Source organism: Microcaecilia unicolor, chromosome 12 (assembly GCF_901765095.1).
Source record: "Microcaecilia unicolor chromosome 12, aMicUni1.1, whole genome shotgun sequence".
NCBI lineage: Eukaryota > Metazoa > Chordata > Amphibia > Gymnophiona > Siphonopidae > Microcaecilia > Microcaecilia unicolor.
The window spans coordinates 7,148,166-7,168,307 of NC_044042.1; the positions used below are offsets into that span (position 1 = coordinate 7,148,166).

At 44.9% G+C, this 20,142-nt stretch overlaps 1 protein-coding gene across 1 annotated transcript in view; it reads right to left on the bottom strand.

Annotated features, from left to right (window-relative positions):
• Window positions 1-20,142, bottom strand: part of CD34 (CD34 molecule) — a 62,587-nt gene that overhangs the window by 36,542 nt on the left and 5,903 nt on the right. Inside the window, exon 2 of the mRNA XM_030220549.1 lies at window positions 3-101. Coding sequence (XP_030076409.1) covers window positions 3-101 — 99 coding nt within the window. The remainder of the gene's footprint in view (window positions 1-2; window positions 102-20,142) is intronic.

The following is a 20,142-nucleotide window of genomic DNA, read 5'->3' on the forward strand; positions in this document are numbered from 1 at the left end:
ACCTGGAGTGTTTGTGGTCATTATTGGGGAGGACGTATGTGGTGGTGAAGTGCCAGAAAGATTTTCGGATACTGTGGTGGAAGATTCTCCAGTTATAATGTCTGCAAAAAGAGGGAAAAGAGATCTTTAGCTATTTAGTGCCACCTAGTGGAATTTTATTCTTCTTTTTCATATTACTACTTACTAAGGGGCCCTTTTACTAAGCTGTGGTAAAAGGGGGGGGGGCCTGCGCTAGCATCAGTGCGTGTTTTTGATGCATGCTGAGGACCCATTTTACGGCTATGGGTAAAAGGCTGTATTTTTTTCTCAAAAAGAAATGGCCGTGTGTAAGTGAACCACTTACCGAGTCGCCATTTCGGATGGGGGGGGGGGGGGGGGGGGGGGGGGGAGACGTTACCGCCATGTATTGAAGTGGCGGTAAGGGCTCCCTTACTAACCTGGTGGTAGCCAGCGCTGGCGCTACAAAAATAGAAAATATTTTTGTAGTGCTGGAAATGGCACACGCCGGGGGTGGGAACTACTGCTGGGTTGCTGCGGTAGCCCAGACTGGTACATGGCAAGCCCATTGCTGCACACCAACTCTTTAGTAAAAGGGCCCCTAAATTTTGGGCCACATCAAAAATATATGCCTTCACAGGCCCCCTTTTGCAGCAGCTTCATAAAAGGACCCCTAAATGAATGAATTAATTAACTCTAAATACTTTCTACATAATCTTGTGGCAGTGGGTAGAGAATTCCAAATTACCGCCATCTGATATGATAAAGGAAAAGAGAACTGCTTCCAGGATTTTATCTTAAAAGTTGTAGGGAAATGCAACAATAAAATGTTGTGAATATTTTTTGATCCATGAAGCAAAGAAATTAATTCAGACTGGGAAGATGGGGCATCCAATCAGTGTCTTAAAAACTGTTATATCAATGTTAAATTGTATTCGCACTTCCAGAGGAAGCCAAGGCAACATAGAATAAAAAGCCTTAACAGAATCATATCTTTTTAATCCATAGATTAAGCAGACAGCTGTATTCTGGACTATTTGCAACTGGTTAAGAAGAGATTTAGAACAACCAACAAAAACATCATTGCGTTAATCAAATGTCGATAACATTAGAAATTGAGCAAAAAGCCTAAAAACAGGAAGTTTAAAATATTTCCTTACGACTCACAGGGCCCCTTTTACAAAGGCACGCTAGCGTTTTTAGTGTGCGTTAAAAATAAGCATGCGCTAAATGTTAGAGACACCCATATATTACTAGGGGCGTTTTCAGCATTTAGCATGCACTAAGGGCTTCTTTTACTAAGGCGCACCTAAAAGTGGCCAACGCTGGTGTAGGCGTGTGTTTTGGATGCGTGCCGGTCAATTTTTCAGTGCGCCTGGAAAAAAAGACATTTTTTTGTGGCCGAAAATGGATGTGCGGCAAAATTAAAACCAGCCCGCATTCATTTTCAGCTTGAGACTGTACTGCCACTCATTGACTTAGTGGTAAGGTCTCACGCTAATCGGGTGGTAAGCGGCCAGCGCACATAAACTGCTGATTACCGCCGAGTAAGCACCATGCAGTAGAAAATAGAAAATATTTTCTACCGTGTTTTTTGGGCGTGTGTCAAAAATGGAATTACCGCCTGGGGCATGCGGTAGCTGGGCGGTAGTTCCAATTTGGATGCACGTAGGCGCCTACGCGCCTTAGAAAAGGGCCCCTTACAGCGCAGCTTAGTAAACAGGACCTTAAATCCCAAAGGGCTTATACCCTGGACTTTTCCTGCAGAACTTAGGCGTGGGGCCTTGAGATTTATTGTCCCACTGACCAGAATTTCATATCGGAGTTGAACCTTTGGATCATTTTCATCATTGCTTGTTGTCAGCCCTTGTCTGCTCCTTATGATATATTGACCTAACCTGCTTACATGAACACAGCTTGTAAAACATTTTAGTTATGATTGTGTTAACATGAGATCCCATAATTAACCCTGAATCGATAGTCTGCCAACTTTTCATTGCGTAGCCTCTTTCAAGTAAAATTCTATAAATGAAACTAACCCACTGGAGGAGAAATATAGGGACCCTTCTATTAAAATGCATTAAATTTTGGGCTTAAAGTGCTATAATGCAGAATTTTAACACAGGGCAAGCTCAGAACTAACGCTGCATTAAGAAGGGGTGTTCTGGGAAGACTGGAATTTATTCATTTGGCATGTTCACTGGCCTCCTAGGTGAAACTCGTGAGAATAGATCCAGAACAATAACAGGAGGGGAAGGGAAACCCAAAGATAACAATTATCTCAAATTGACAATATTTTTACAAGAAACATATCTACCCCTACTGGGAAAGACGCTTTTCATGAAGTGAATTGATACTCAAGGTTGTGTGGTTTAAGTTGTAGATAAACGAGAGCCTGAACTTGATCCTTGAAGACAATTTGGCATTTATATCATAAATAGTCCATATGGGGAATATTACCAAAATAAATTTTAATTTGGGGCGGGGGGGGGGGGGGCATTCTTCACTAAGGGGCCCTTTTACTAAGGAGCATCAAAAAATGGCCTGAGCTGGTGTAGGCGCATGTTTTGAACACACGCAGGTCCGTTTTTTCAGCATGCCTTCAAAAAAGGGCCTTTTATTTTGTGGCCAAAAATGGATGTGTGGCAAAATTAAAAACCAGCGTGGGTCCATTTTTGGCCTGAGACCTTACCGCCAACCGTTCACTTACGGTAAGGTCTCGCGTGTTAACTGGGCAGTAATCAGTTACCTCCAGGTAAGCACCACGCAGTAGAAAATACCGCGTGTTTAGGATGCACGTCAAAAATGGAATTACTGCCCGGGGCATGCAGTAGCCAGGCGATAGTTCCAATTTGATGCTTGTTGGATGTGCCTTAGTAGAAGGGCCCCTAATTGTTTTTGATAAATATTTTAACTCATCAAGCTGATTTCCCATTAGTAATTTGAAAATAGACTAATTCCCCCTGATATTCCAAACCATTTTTTAATTGGCCAGGAATGGCACCTGGCTAGTTAAATGGCACTTAACTGGCGATACTCAGCGGAGTCTAACTGGCTATCCCCCACTATTTATTATTGGTTAGCAGCTAGGAGATAACCAGCTATATCAAACAATATACCTGGTTATCCCTGATTATTCAGCGCATAGCCAGCTATTGTAAGCGGCCGTATCGGACTGCATAAATAACTGGAATATCTTTGACCAGTTTAAACTTAACCGGCTATCTCCAAATATTAACTTAGATGATTAATTTTAAACCAGCCAAAAATAACCAGATATTCAGTGCCGGTCACCCAAAATGGCCCGGCATTGACTATCCAGGCTGATCACCAACCATGGGAGTTAGCCGAGCTCCCTCCCGTGGTCTGAATCGGCCGATGTATGCACAGAAGAACAAAAACCTTGCAGGCTTGCAAACACACAGAAAACAGCGAAGGTGACTGAGAAGAGGAGGACTGGACAGTGCTCTTGATTATAGAGTTGATTGATCAATCTACAGACTCGATGTGGCCATGTTTCGGACAAAGAGCCTGCCTTAGGAGTCTTTAATTGCTGCAATTATTGCTTCTATCTCAACTTGGAATAATTGAGTTGAAATCAGTGAATTCTGATAGCGGGTTTTGGCAGGACGATGAAAAACCACAGTCACTATAAAGTCTGGAATGCTCAGGAGTGTAGCACGTTTGGATCTCTGGACTAATGAGAACTACATCTCTGGACCGGAAGGCCTCCATTGTTCCTGAGTAATGATGGGACACTGAAGGAGTAGATTCAATAAATGACGCCCAAAGATAGGCACTGGGAAAATCTGCTCCAACCCCCAAATTCTATATATGGTGCCTTAAGTTGTGCGTGCCAATTTGGCTGCATGGCGAAATTGCACGCACAACTTGATTAACAAGCCAATCAGCGCCGATAATTGATACTTAACGGATTAGTGGCACTAATTGGCTTTAATTAGAATTTACAAGGACAAATTTCTATGTGTGTTCTATAATGTGGTGCGTGCAGATTCTAATGCACACAGCTGAAAAGGGGGAGTGGCCATAGGCAGGTTGTGGGCATTTAAAAAAACTAGGCACACTATTATGGAATAACCCAATCTACGCCTAACTTAGGCACAGGTACATAGGCGCAGCTTTAGGTGGCCTAAGTGAGTGCGCCTACATTTTAGTTGCAAGAATAGCACGTGACCATATTCTATAAACTACGCCTAACTTTGCTGCCTGGGAGGATGAAAATCTCACTGGAGCCTGGGAATCATCCCCGTGTGTTAACAAGACCGCAGGCAGTATCTTCTCTGGTAGGTTGCATTGACAGTTCAGGGACAGGGATATGCTGCTTCTAACTTGGTAATCAACACACACAAAAAAATCCCTTTGCAATAAAAATTACTACTACTACTACTTATCATTTCTAAAGTGCTACTAGACGTACGCAGAGCTGTACACTTGAACATGAAGAGACAGTCCCTGCTCGACAGAGCTTACAATCTAATTAGGACAGACAAACAGGACAAATAAGTGATAAGGGAATATTAAAGTGAGGATGATAAAATAAGGGTTCTGAACAAGTGAACATGGGTTAGGAGTTAAAAGCAGCATCAAAAAGGTGGGCTTTTAGCTTAGATTTGAAGACGGTCGGAGATGGAGCTTGACGTACTGGCTCAGGAAGTCTATTGTTCATGTTTACACAGTAGTGTAGCCTTTTAACTGTTTGTTAGGGTTTTTATATGAATAGGTTTTAGTGGCTAGTTTTTTAGGTTGCATTTTAGAGTTTGGCATAACATCAGTTTAAAACACAGCAGTTGAGGGAAGCCTTTGTTTAATGCTTAATTCCCTCCCTTTCACCCCCATCTCCCACCCAACTCAAGGCTGATCTTTAAATTAATTTATAGGCTCTCCAGCTAATTAGGAGGAAGACATTGTAGATTGAAGTAGATTTCTTTTGTAACAAGCACTGTGCCTGATTTATTTATTTTACAAAAGGATTTGTTTTAATTCTAACTTTACATTGCTGGGAAAACGTTTGCCTTTTTTTTTCTTTATCTTAGTAGAGAGAACTTAGTTTAATTTTCTACTTAAGGAGCTTCTTTGCTTGCTCGCTCCAGGATTTCTTTTTTTTTTTACCTTCATTTGAAAAGGAGAGGTGACCTAAATAATCTCTATAGAAGTCCCTGCACTTCTGAGGGTTAGAGCTTAAACAAAAGAAGACAGCTGCTACTTTTAGCCTGCAGGACAATTGAGGAAAAGTTAGGGACTTTGGTGGAGCTTTTTCTGTTTTCTTTCTACAGGTGCAAAGTGTATTATGGCTGGGAAACATCGTGTCACCAAAGCTGTTGCCCCCAGTTACTGCTTCTGTGCAGAAAGAAAATGTGATCTCAGGAGAGGAGCTGGTTCCATGTCTTCAGTTTGAAACCTTCATGAAAGAAGTGAAAGAACTGAAAGAGGAGGTGGCAAGGTTAAGAAGCATCTGCGAAAATGAGAAATACATCAATGAAATGCTTCATGAAGCATCAAAGCCCACTGCTGCTCCTTGTGATCTTGGGCAAGTCACTTAACCCTCCATTGCCTCAGGTACAAACTTAGATTGTGAGCCCTCCTGGGACAGAGAAACAGAAGCCTGCCCTTGCAGATCAGCAGTGCGGCCGCGCAGGACGTCAGACTCACAGAAGCAGAAGTCTGCGCAGCCGATCTGCAAGGGCAGGCTTCTACATGGAATGTTGCTAATGGAGGAGTAGCCTAATGGTTAGTGCAGTGGAACATTGAACACACACTATTTGAGATTCTAGATGGAATGTTGCTATTATTGGTGATTCTACACGGAATGTTGCTAGTGGAGGAGTGGCCTAATGGTTAGAGCACTGGTCTTGCGATCCAGAGGTGGCCGGTTCAAATCCCACTGCTGCTTCTTGTGATCTTGGGCAAGTCACTTAACCCTCCATTGCCTCAGGTACAAACTTAGATTGTGAGCCCTCCTGGGACAGAGAAATATCCAGTGTACCTGAATCCAACTCACCTTGAGCTACTACTGAAAAAGGTGTGAGCAAAGTGGAAAAAGAATGATTTTCAGCAATAGAGAAGAAGAAGCTGTGCTGAAAGAGGAGAACTGGGCTCAGATCACAAGACCCTACAGGACTGATACCATGACTCCACCTGCTCTCAAACTGAAGAACTCATATTCAGCCGTAGAAGTGAAGGAGGTGAGAGCATCCCAGGGAGAGGAGGAATCGGAGCTCAAAATCCCCAAAGTTGCTACTTAGAGACAAAAGGTAGTGGTGGTTGGTGATTCTTTTCTGAGGGGTACAGAGGTGTCCATCTGCAAACTATACACAATGTCCCGGGAGGTGTTACTGACTGCCAAGTGCCAAAATTCAAGATGTTACAGAGAGCTTGCCAAGATTCATAAAAGTCTAATGACTTTTATCCAATGCTGCTCATCCATGTTGGCACAAATGATACTGCTAGGTACCCCTCTGATTGTAGCAAAAGTGACTTTATAGCTCTGGGAGAGAGGGTGAAGCAGACGGGTGGTGTTCTCATCAATACTGTCTTTTGAGGGTAAAGGCCAAGGCAGAGGAGCTCCATTCTGAAGATAAATATTTGTGGCTGCACAGATGGTGTCGTCAAGAGCATTTTGGCTTCCTGGACTATGGGATGCTTTTCCAAGGGCTGCTGAGCAGCGATGGTGTTCATCTATCAAAGAAGGGAAGAAGTGTCTTCAGCAGCAGACTGGCTAAGCTATTGAAGAGGGTTTTAAACTAGAATTGTTTGGGCAGGGTGTTCAAAGCCCCCAGGTAAATACAAGCCCTTGGGTAAGTGAAGGGGGAAATTCTATATATATGGCGCCTGGAAAATACGCGTAGAAATCATTTTTGCCTATGCACATTCTTTAAGATTTAGGCGCCTTATATAGAATATGCTTAGTTGGTATCCCAGCGCCTAAAACTTCACGCAACTATTTACACCAACAAAATTGTGGAATAAATCCCTGTGCGTAGATTTATGCGGACTGGGCCATATTCTATAAAAATGCGCATAAATTTGGAAATGCCCACAAAATGCCCATTTCCCGCCTATAACCATGCCCCTTTTTGGATGTGCACATTAGAATTTAGGTGCAGTGAATTACAGCATACGCTTAGCGAGTTGTCCACGTAAATTCTAATTATTTAGTGCTCATTATTGCTTGTAAGTTGCTGTTAACAATGCTGATTGGTTTGTTAAGCCAATTAAGTTGCTGATATTGTTATGGAATATACTTAGATTTAGGCACAGAACACAGGTGCGATATATAGAATTCAGCAGTAAATACCTCTACACAAATGGGGAAAAGGGGCACATTCCAGAAAGCAGTATATACTAATGCCTGAAATATGGGCATTAAGGTTTTAGATCTTGAGGCTGTGATGGAAGAGGCTGATTTGGATTTAGTGGTGATCACAGAGAACCATGACTGAGATATAGATATACCAGACTATAATTTGTTCAGGAAAGACAGGATAGGAAGAAACAGAGAGGAAGCGGTATTATATGTTTCTCTCTGAGCACACCACCCGAACTCTCATCCACTCTCTCGTTACCTCTCGCCTTGACTACTGCAACCTACTACTCACTGGCCTCCCACTTAACCATCTACCCCCCCTTCAATCCGTCCAGAACTCTGCCGCGCGTCTTATCTTCCGCCTGGACCGATATACTCACATCACCCCTCTCCTCAAGTCACTTCACTGGCTCCCGATCAGGTACCGCATACAGTTCAAGCTTCTCCTACTATCCTACAAATGCACTCAATCTGCAGCCCCTCATTACCTCTCTACCCTCATCTCCCCTTACGCTCCTACCCGTAACCTCCGCTCACAGGACAAATCCCTCCTCTCAGTACCCTTCTCCACCACTGCCAACTCCAGGCTCCGCCCTTTCTGCCTCACCTCACCCTATGCCTGGAATAAACTCCCTGAGCCCATACGCCAAGCCCCCTCCCTACCCATCTTCAAATCCTTGCTCAAAGCCCACCTCTTCAATGTCGTTTTCGGCACCTAACCATTGTACCTCTATCCAGGAAATCTAGACTGCCTCAATCTTGATTGACTGCACTTTCTGTCCTTTAGATTGTAAGCTCCTTTGAGCAGGGACTGTCCTTCTTTGTTAATTGTACAGTGCTGCGTGACCCTGGTAGCGCTTTAGAAATGTTAAGTAGTAGTAAGTAGTAGTGTTAAAGATAATATTAAAGCCACACAATTGCAGGTCCTACAGGGTAAGGGAGAGGCATTGTGGGACAGTCTGGAAAGAAAGAATGACAAACGTACTTACATTGCTGTGATATACAGGCCTTTTTCACAGTCAGAAGAGAATGGACAGAGCTTAAATTGAAGACATTCAAAATATAGCTGTGAAAGGACAGTATCACTAATGGGTGATTTTATTATGCCAAATGTTGACTGGGGTAGCCCTGTTGTGGGGTCTTCTAGAAACAGGGAGATCCTGAATTCTGTACAGAGGAACCTGTTCCAGCAGTTGGTAATGGAACCCACCTGAGAAGGGGCCACACTGGACTTAGTGCTTCCTAATGGGGAGAGTGTTTCTGATGTTATAGTAGTTGATCATCTGGCATTGAATGATCACGAGATGGTGTGGTTTATTATTAAGATAGGTGTGGAGAGGGTTCATTCAAAAGTGAAGGTTCTAGGCTTCAAAACAACTAACTTTGTTCAGATGGGGGATTACCTCAAGGAATTGTTATCTGGATGGGAGCATCTGGAAGGCAGTGGGCAAAACTGAAAGAACCTATTGTAAGGCAGTGGCGTAGCAAAGGCAGGGCGGTGGGGGCGGTCCGCCCCGGGTGGACGCCGCTGGGGGGGTGTTGGTTTTGCTGGTTCCCTGCTCACTCTGCCCCGGAACAGGTTACTTCCTGTTCCGGGGCAGAGGGAGCAGGGAACCAGCGGAACCAACTCCCCCCCAGCGGCGTGCACACGGCAGGCAAGAATGCATTCGGGGAGGGGGGGCTTGGGTGATGCGCCGAGGGGGGGGGGGGTGATGTGCCGAGGAGGAGGCTTGGGTGATGTGCCGAGGGAGGGTGTCATGCTGCACCCAGGGGGGGGTTCATGCACTTAGGGGGGGTTGATGCGCCGAAGGGGGGCCTTGGGTGATGCGCCGAGGAGGGGTTTGATGCACCGATGGGGGGTGTCATGCTGCACCCGGGGGGGGGGGGTGCGCAGCGGCGAACCGCCCCGGGTGGCAGCCGCCCTCGCTATGCCACTGTTGTAAGGGCAACAAACCTTTTTGTAAGGAAAATAAATAAAAGTAAGAGGAAAAGGAGTAACTGAAAAGGTAAGGAAAAAGAGGTTAGGCTTTATAAACTACAAGGGATCATAGAAAGAGGAAGACAGGTGACATGAGATAAATTTGCATGCACTACGTCCATCTCTCCTATGCATATTCATTGTGGGTATCCTGAAAACCTGATTGGTTAGGTGTATCCTGAGGACTGGATTGAGAACCTCTGACTTTTCTTAGAAAGATCATCAGTTTACCTCCAAAAAGTTTCAAAAATTGCCCTGAATAATGAGCCCTGTCGCCAAAGTGACTCTTCTCCACCTTCCCCTGTCATGTGCGACGGTACTCCCTCTAGGGATGACCTTCATAGTTCTTTATAAATTGAAAAGGGAGGACATGTTCATAGGTTTGGTGTCTCGTTGAAGCACTGTGCACCTGTACAAGGCACTCCTTTGTTTGGTAGCTATCGGTGAGATCAGATGAAGCAAAAAGTAACCGTTTCTTGTTAATGAGATTTGTGGGATTACCATACTGGATAATGAGTTGTAATATTGGTAATTCATTTAATGAGGAATACATAAAAGAGTTTCCATATTACAGCAGTGCTCTTACAGCACCTGGAATCAAATCTTAGCTCAGTTACTCAAAATTACCAGTAATCAACTGATACAATTCAAGTCTAATTTTCCCAAAATAGCGAGGAAGGACTAGAGAATGATTTAGCAAAGAAGTCCCAAGGAACACAGTTTTCTACAGAATTTGCCCTGGTAACTAAGCAGTTGTCTGAGTAAATTCCTTGTGCTGAAAAGTACCCTCTACCCCTGCATACATTTTTGCTGAAGGAGAAAGGGCTGTGGACAAGCTTGGGGAATGGAAGATAAAGTATGTGCAAGGATTTCATTTTGAAAACTGTAAAAAGTTTGGTTTCCCTTTGAAAAGTACCTTGTGGGTCCAGCGTATTCACTGCAGGGGTTTGAAAATTGCCCCTCCCATCCCAGTATGTCTAGCTTCTCATGTTCTCACTATTCAGTTATTCCTGCAGACCTGAGCTGGCCAGTTCCCACCTGTGGATTTACAGTGTTATGGCGTGTGAGTCTCCCTCAAAATCCCATAATCTTGTTACCCTTCCCACCTGTACTTACTTTCATTACTTGCCATTTGTATATTGTCACAATTTGGGGAGAGGGGGATATCCAAGCTAGGAACACCTTCAAAGGAGGTCCTTTGAATGAGGCCTTAACGTTTACTGGGTCAATGTTAGGCCTATGCTCACAAGCTCAGGCCTGTCCTTGCTCTAGCTGGTATGGCAGGGTAAGGGACTTTCTCAAGTTTTTGTTAAGGTTTACTGCGGACTTCTTGCTGTGTATGACAGGCTGCCTGCCGGTTGTTATGGTTAACGGCTTAGGTAAAATTTTGTAATTCACCAATAAAGCAAAACTATGGCCTTTGTTATATTCCAACAGGGGGGGTGAATAGTCTCACATCCCCTGTTAAGAATTGCAATACTGGGTCAGACCAAGGGTCCATCTAGCCCAGTATCCTTTCTAGCAGTGGCCAAACTAGGCCACAAGTACTTGGCAGAAACCCAAGAAATAGCAGGATTCCAGAATCCCAAAAAGTTGCAAGAATCTATGTAGACTCCAAAGAGTAGCAAGATTCCAGAATCCCAAAGAGTAGCATGTTTCCATGTAGAATCCCAAAGAGAAGCAAGTTTCCATGTAGAATCCCAAAGAGTAGCAAGATTCCAGCTAACTTTTGCTTCTTTCTCATTTTACAAGGGTCTAGGGATGCAGAGAGAGTATGGAGGGCGGCAACCTTTTCACATGTTTCATATCCTGTAGTTCATTTTTTAATTTTCTTTTACGAGTTAAGCAAATTTGGTTTGTGGCATTTTAATTTGTTTTGAGTTTATTGTAATCCTCCTGGGAGTCTTCACAATGAATTTCTCTTTGAAAATTGCCCAGGGGGATAAAGCATCTGCAGACCTTGGCACCAGCTTTTTTTGTGGATAAAGTTCTTACAGAAAATGTGTATAGATCTGAAAGTTTAATCTGCCTCTCACTTTCTGATCCTCCCCAAAATATACCCTGGGAACACTCCCTCCCCCTCAGTCTAGCTTAACCGTGAGTGCACTGTGAATTGGGTAAATGGCTTTGCATTTGTAATAGTTAATTATTTCTGTGAATATGAATGACTAACTCAACATCACAAGACTTGTGGTCTTTATATGTTAGGCTATCATTGGTTGATTATTTGCAGTGCTGGCTCAAGGGATAGTGGCGCCCTGAGCCAACTTGTTTCCGTGTCACCCCCCAATCCCCATAGCATTGCTTCCGGCATCCACTCCGTCCTCTCCCTCCATGGGGTTCGACATCTCTCCCTTGCATGGGCTGTCCGAAGGCCACCTGTCATGCTGCTGCTCCCGTCAGCCACCAACATCAACTTACAAGACGACGGGGAAGTGCGAGAGGTAAGGGAACAGTGCCAGGCCCACAGGAAGGGGGAAAAGAGAAGGGGAGAGACTAGACCAAGGAGTTGGGCGGGGGGAGAGAAAAAGCTTAACCTGTAGACCAAGTGAGGTCAGAGGCTGTGTATTTTGGTGCCCTTGGTTGCCGGTGCCCTGGGCCACAGCCCCACCCGGTCCAATGGTTAAGCTGGCCCTGATTATTTGTTACTCCTCTTATTGACCAATATGTAGGCCACTTGAATGGATAGGGAACTGTTTAACCACAGTGGTTTAACTGCTGCATCCGAACATCCTACTTATACCAGAAAATGTTTTGTTTCCAAAATACCCCCATATTTGCACCTGGATCATTTGGGGTTTCTTGCAGCTTAACATACATCTCTCCAGCTCTTACATCTTCTTCTCGTATAACTGAGGACTCTTCGCTTATTGAACTGTGCCCAGCTTTCACTACAGTCCCAAGTACTCATTAATCCCTGTAGAGCACCTACATTTATTCTAACTTTCTAACGTGGAGGCACAGGCTACGCCCCCATCCCTCAAGTAGCTCACACTTTTGGACTCTGCTTTTGTTGATGGCCCTCATGCTTACAGAAGTTGCCAGAGACCAGCATGAATAATATTTGGAACATTTGAGTCAAGAGATGAAATTATGATAACTCAAGTCTATTGACACACTATCAAAGTGAAGGAATCCAGTGACAGGCAGAAACAATGGAAATCCAGGAATCTCTGTAGAAACTCTTTGCAGCTCTCATCTGCTTCCCAGCTCTTCCATCACTTTCTTTCCCACTGACTCTCCACATTTCTTATACACCATTTCTGGAACAAATAACACTAATTTTCCATGTACTTCATGCTCTCCTCCTGTTTTGGGAGCTCGGGGACTCTGCTGAATATACAGTGGAGCCCATTACAGCCCCCCTTTCAGCTTCAACAATCTGCCTCTTCCAACGAGTTCTGTTGCCAGCATTCAGCTGGCTGGAAGCAGTAAACCTGCTGTTTTCCCAGGGACTCCACCTCTTCCAAGGCTTGTATGCTTTACTTTTCCCTTTCAGAACCAAGTCCTGCCATAGGACAAAGGTTATCTGATGATGTCATGTAGCACCATGACTGTTGACATTAATAGCTGTATACCTGCCAGTTTCAAGGCCATCTCTGCAACAGCCAGCCCGGAGTATTTTACAGGACTGCCACAAGGGGAAGTATCCTAACATCATGTCTGCACAAAACACAAGAAGCACTAAAAAATCGTTAAAGCCCTTCCCTTAGTGAATCGGTAAGGAACGGGCATGCATCAAGGAAAAGGAATGCAAATGAGCTGCTCGTTGTAGCTCACTTGCATTCTCTATTCCATCGGTAACCAGTTGGCCAGTCGGCCAGCTGAATATGCGCAGAGCAGCCAAGCGTTATGCTGGCTGCTCTGCGCATGCCAAGGACGTCCTTTATGGACGTCCACTCAAAAAACAACAAAAACAAACAAAAAAAAGGATTACAAACCAAACTTCTAGCTCATTCGAGCTGTGGCAGCTGTAGCTAGGCGAGAGCCGGCGGTTGTAGGATGGGCTGGGGTAGCGCTGGCGATAAGGGCTGCAGTCCCGAACAGCCCCGTATCTGGAGGGACTGTGGTAGGAAGAGGTGGTGGCGGCGGCGGCGGCAACGCTAGTTCTGCCATACAGCTGGGGGATGCCTCCTCCCTTCCCCCGCTCGGCTAAGTCTTGGAATCCTTCTCGTGGTATGCCTTGGGCGGCTGCTTGTAGGCAGCAGGGGTGTCCCGAGTTCTTTGCGTCTCTCGCTCCTTCCTGCCAGTCTCTTTCTGTGGGCTTGGCTTTCCCTATTCCCAGCTGCCGACTGTGCTTCCTCTTGATGGCGGCGCCAGTGCCGCTCCTGCAGCTTTTCTTTAACCCGGCTGGCAGAGCGGTTGCGGCCAATCACAGCGTGTTTAGCTGTCACTGGTGTCAGCTAAACGTGCTGTGATTGACTGAGAGAGACCTGAAGGCGGGGCATAATCGAAAGACGTCCAAATAGTTTTTTTTTATTTTGACGTCCTCGCACCCATCACAAAAAATCTGGGGGAAACATGTCCAAGTGCTCGTCAGGGACGTCCTTTTTTTTTTTTTTTTTAAGTGAAGGATGTCCCTCACGAGCACTTGGACATTGTTTCGAATGAAGGACGTCCATAAAGGACGTCCCTGACGAGCACTTGGACGTTTTTTTCACTGATTCTTTATTTTTTTGTTAAATATATAATAGTTTTTCAATCCCGCGCAGCCCCAACAAGAGGTACAGACCTCCCGTTAGATTTTCCACGGTTAGGAAATCGGAAAACGGTAGTGCATCTCATTACAATACGATTTCTACACATTATAATACTGATTTGCTCATCTGCATTTCATTTTCGTTAGCTGCTACCATGATCGGAAAATGGCTTGGGGGGGGGGGGGAGCCTTTTGTGCATGCCATGGTTTACTACTTGCTCGTTAATGGCTCCTTAAGTTTAGTGCATCTGGCCCCAGGACAGCTATTATCATGTACTTTTGTGCTGCATTGAGAATGTTTGGTAGGTGATAGGGACCTGAGTCACCCACTCCATAGTGCTCTGCACTGACCACTAGACTACTCCAGGGACCTGCTTGCTGCTCTAATAGACCTGGCTATAACATCTGAGGCTGTCATAGAGGCTGGTAAGTCATATTTCTATTCACATTTTTGGGGGGTGAGAGGGGGGTCAGTGACTATTGGGGGGTATTGGGGGATCACCTCTGGTTCCCTGCAGTGGTCATCTGGTCATTTATGGCACCTTTTGGTGACTTATTCATTCTGAAAGCAGGTCTAGACCAAAACATCTTGGTTTTAGTCCTGGACATTTTTGTTTTGTTGCCACATATATTTAGGGGGGGATAGGGGATGGGACTTTATATACCGCCTTTCTTACATATTATATACAGGTATTTAGGGGTCCTTTTACCAAGCTTCGGTAGTGGCAGGGGCTGTTTTCCCTATGTGCCATAGCCCTTTTACCACCGTGGGTAAAAAGCCCCTAAAAAAATGGCCATGTGGTAAGATTACTCTTACCGTGTGGCCATGTGGGAGGGAGCACTTACCACCACCCAATGAGGTGGTGGTTAGGGCTCCCACGGTAACCCGGCAGTAACTTGGCAGCACACGGTGATGCCTAATTACCGCTGGGTTAGTGCCACGCTATAAAATTTTTGAAGGATAGATGATTTGTTTTAGGATATTTCTCAACTTGGCCACCCATGACTAAATGGAAGCGCAGTAGCGTTCTCCACCTGACCACAATTTAGGTATTAATGGAGATTTACTTCTGTCCATGATTGGAGGTCTGGATTCAATGTGGAGATGAGGGGGTCTAGAAGGAGGTGAGAGGTTATGTTTTTAATGAAGTTATTCTCTGTCCACGCACCGTAGGTCTGGAGTCATTGTGGAGATGAGGGAGCGTGGAAGGAACTGAGAAATTATGTTTTTAATGAAGTTATTATGAAGATCTTCCTCTGTCCATGCACTCATGTCTGGAGTCAGTATGGTGATGAGGGTGGTTGGGGAGGAAGCGAGGCGGTTATGTCTTTAAAGATCCTTCTCTGTTCATGCACTTCATGTCTGGAGTAGAGACAAGGGACATGGGAGGAGCTGTGGGCTTGAGCTTTTCCTGAAGTTAATTTTTGTTTCCATGGCTTACTGCTTATAGTCATTGTGTAATAAGGACTGTTGGAAGTATTTCCTTCCTGTAAATGCCTTTGTCAAAGATAATGGAGTGAGTCACTTCCACAAGCCTGAGAGCCAGTAATATCCCAAAATGTTAATTTGCCACTTAGTAGTCTTAAGGCTTTTCCTTGGCTTTATGTAGCTGCGGGTACTACTCACACACTTCCTAGAATAAGCCTGAAATCTCTTCTGCAGGGTGATGTGTGTGTTTAGACTTTGCAGCCTGTAGGAAGGGAGGTGCTGCCTAGCATTGTGTGATATTGTATTGTGGAGATGGAAGATAAAACTTGAGCCCTGTTTTAGCTTCCATGAGGTTCTAAGGAAAGCTTACGGCCCAGGCATCAGAGGTGGCGGGGTATAGCAAATTCCAAATAAACCACGAACCATTCTGCACTGTACAAGCCCACTGGATCATTAAACAAACACAGAAAAAACACAGATGAGTCAAGTGCACCACAAAAAGCTGGGAAAAAGGAAGAGTGTTCACTACAAAAATAAATAAATAAATAAATAAACAAACTAGAGCTCAGTGTTAAAAATATATATATATATTGACTCTACATGATCATATCAAACCCAACATGTTTCGCCAACAGGCTGCATCAGGGGTTGATGCACAAATATATGACATCATATAGCATTTATTCTACTATACTACTACTATAAATCACTTTTATAGTGCTACCAGTTGTACGCAGCGCTTTACAATTGAACATGAAGAAGAAAGACAGTCCCTGCTCAAAAGAGCTTACAATCTAAATCAGGACAAACAGACAGGACCAAAAAGGATAAGGGAAGGACAGACAGAAGGACACATAAGGATAAGATAAAAGTTACAAGTCAGGAGTCGAATCTAGCATCAAACAGGTAGGCATTTAGCCCGGATTTGAAGGCTGCGAGGGATGGAGCTAGACGTAATGGCTTAGGAAGCCTATTCCAGGCATAAGGTGCGGCGAGATAGAAGGAGCGGAGTCTGGAGTTAGCGATGGAGGAGAAGGGCGCAATTAGGAGAGACTTGCCTAGTGAACGGAGTTCTAGGGAAGGAGTGTAGGGAGAGATGAGGGTGGAGAGGTAGTGAGGGGCTGCAGAGTGAATGCACTTATAGGTCAACAAGAGGAGCTTGAATTGTATACGGAAACGGATAGGGAGCCAGTGAAGTGATTTCAGGAGAGGGCTGATATGGGCATAATGACTTTGGCGAAATATTAGTCGTGTGGCACATTCAGTAACAGCGTATCTTCTGTTGAAGAGTATTTCTGCATGTGTGAACCCCAAGGCAAGAAACACTCTGAATGTTTCTGCATCAACTTCCCGATACAGCCTGTCGTTGATGCATGTGATCAATTTTTTAGCACAGAGCTCTGGTCTGCTTTGTTTCTGTAATGCACACTTTCTTTTTCCCATCTATTAGGTCGATAGGTGTTGCAGGATAGTGGTTCCTCAGAATCACTCGGAGCGAAAGCTTAAAAAATTTTACAAACAAATTAGTCCAAACTGTGTCATCATCTGTACAAACATCTTAAAGATAAAGTACTAACTACATCAAATTGAAATTGTATTGGAAATTACCCAAAAAGCAAATTACTTTCATAAATATGAATGCATAGAGTGGAAAACCAAAGTCCCTAGAGAGTGTTTCTTCCCATATGAAGACCAGGTGTCAGAACTTAATTCATGAAACAGTGAATAATTGCTATGGAGCCCCCTATCTCTAGTTTTGTGTGTTCAAAGGGTGTTTGGCAAGAAACTTTCCATACTGCAGTGATGTGATGCCTTCAGTTTGACCTCCCAAAGCACAGCTGCTACCCAGCCAAACACCTTTGAATTCTTCCAGATGTCTTTCTTGCAAACACTGGAATTCCCAGGCCAAGGTCTTTAGACGAGTGTGTCTGTTAAACAAGCTCTGAATCAGCTGCCTTGTGCTGCAAATCTTTTACTTTTTGGATTCATTGCCTGCTATGTAATCCTTCCATTTATCCTCTCTTGGGATATTTAATCACGTGTTTGTGCAGCGCTGCGTACGCCTTGTAGCGCTATAGAAATGCTAAATAGTAGTAGTAGTAGTGAAACAACCCAATGTTTGTCATAACAATACAGCACCTGATAATCGATATTCACATAGTTATAATGCAACAGTTTCCTAATTAATTCAATCTGGATGCTTCCTTGCGGAAGTCAGGGGAGCACCTTAAGTGGAAGTCCACTTGCTCACAACCAGTATGATTTTTCAACCCTTTACAAGTTGCTATTGGGCAGTTGAGGGCTTCCAGCTAATAATTTACATAAGAACACAAGAATTGCCATTCTGGGTCAGGACCAAAGGTCCATCTATCCCAGCATCCTACTTCCAACAATGACCAATCCAGGTACAAGCACCTGGTAGGATCCCCCAAACCCACCTCCCCACTCCCCCCCGTTTTCTATTTCTGTTGATGGCTCTCTCATTCTCCCTGTCTCCTCAGCTCGAAACCTTGGGGTCATCTTTGACTCTTCTCTCTCCTTCTCTGCTCATATCCAGCAGACCGCCAAGACCTGTCGTTTCTTTCTTTACAACATCCGTAAAATCCGCCCCTTTCTTTCCGAGCACTCTACCAAAACCCTCATCCACACTCTTACCTCTCGTTTAGACTACTGCAATCTGCTTCTTGCTGGCCTCCCACTTAGTCACCTCTCCCCTCTCCAATCGGTTCAAAACTCTGCTGCCCGTCTCGTCTTCCGCCAGGGTCGCTTTACTCATACTACCCCTCTCCTCAAGTCGCTTCACTGGCTCCCTATCCGTTTTCGCATCCTGTTCAAACTTCTTCTACTAACCTATAAATGTACTCACTCTGCTGCTCCCCAGTATCTCTCCACACTCGTCCTTCCCTACACCCCTTCCCGTGCACTCCGCTCCATGGATAAATCCTTCTTATCTGTTCCCTTCTCCACTACTGCCAACTCCAGACTTTGCGCCTTCTGTCTCGCTGCACCCTACGCCTGGAATAAACTTCCTGAGCCTATACTTCTTGCCCCATCCTTGGCCACCTTTAAATCTAGACTGAAAGCCCACCTCTTTAACATTGCTTTTGACTCGTAACCACTCGCCTCTACCTACCCTCCTCTCCTCCTTCCTATACACATTAATTGATTTGATTTGCTTACTTTATTTTTTGTCTATTAGATTGTAAGCTCTTTGAGCAGGGACTGTCTTTCTTCTATGTTTGTGCAGCGCTGCGTACGCCTTGTAGCGCTATAGAAATGCTAAATAGTAGTAGTAGTAGTAAAGTAGCAAGATTCTCCCAGATACAGGCGGCGCTGGGGTTCTAAGCGAATGCATCCTCAAAAAAGAAAAAAAAAAAATCTTTAACACCGATTTAAATTTCTGCTATCAATGCTCCAAACATAAGTAGGAAGGAAGAGCATTCCACAACAAAGGACCTGTTACGCTGAAAATACGTGTCTGGATAGGGTCAGGGGTAGATGCACTAACAAAAACGTTAAAGCCCTTCCCTTACCGATTCCTTAGCGAATCGGTAAGAAATGGGCATGCATCAAGGAAATCTCATGCAAATGAGCTGCTTGCTGCTAGCTCATTTGCATGCAATTTCCTTCCAAGCCATTCGGCCAGCTGAGCATGCGCAGAGCAGCCAAGCGTTATGCTGGCTGCTCTGCGCATGCCAAGCACGTCCTTTATGGACATCCTTCACTCAAAAAACAACAAGGGGTGTTAGCAGCATGTCCGATCCCGCTGCACAAGGGCTTAGCTGCCTGCTAGCGCCGGGAGAGACGGAAGCAAAGAATAAAAGTCTTCACCTTGGATCCAGACCAGGCTGTCACCATCCCTCGTATTACCCCTGCCCTCCCCATCCACACTCCAAGACACCCCCGGGGCTGGAGCGTGGGCATGAGATCCAGTCCTCGCCTCCAGCTGCAACTTCCCGGGAATCCCACGTGCTGAGAGAAAAGTGAGCTGATTGCAGAGAGAGATGTCAAGGAAACAGGCAAATCAAACGTAAGTGCCGAGCAGATCGCTGTATCAGAGTAGAGAGCATAGAGAGCAGACCGAGCTGCGCCTCGTGCAGCCCGCACAGGACTGACGCGTGCTCCTCTCTCATGGCTTCCGCCGTTCTCTCCCTGCCAGCGACGCGCAAAGCTCTAGCCAGCTGCAGGACCACCCGAGGAAAAGGAAAAGTGCTCTAGTGGGCTGTCTCTCTTCATCCTCCTGTCCTCGCTCCATTTGCTTCCCTGTACTCTCACCCAAGAAAGCACAAAGGCAGACGGTCTGCAAGTTCCAAGATGGAAAATGTACAAAGCAGATCGTTAAGAACATAATTTATTAATATAATTCAAAAAATATATATACACATAAATACATATATAAAAGATTAGCCCGACACAGGCCGTGTTTCGCCCAGCAGGGGCTGCTTCAGGGGCTACACAAAAATCCTCTATAGTTCAAATTGGAAAAATTATATTGGAAAATTCCAAAGATATACGTGATCCACGTGACATCGCATCAGCGGCACCTGCGCACGGGTCACGGGATTGGAATTCGTTTCTCAATCCCCATACTTTTTTTTGTCTGTACAAGAAGAGAATAGTAGTTAAGACAAAAAAAAGTATGGGGATTGAGAAACGAATTCCAATCCCGTGACCCGTGCGCAGGTGCCGCTGACGCGATGTCACGTGGATCACGT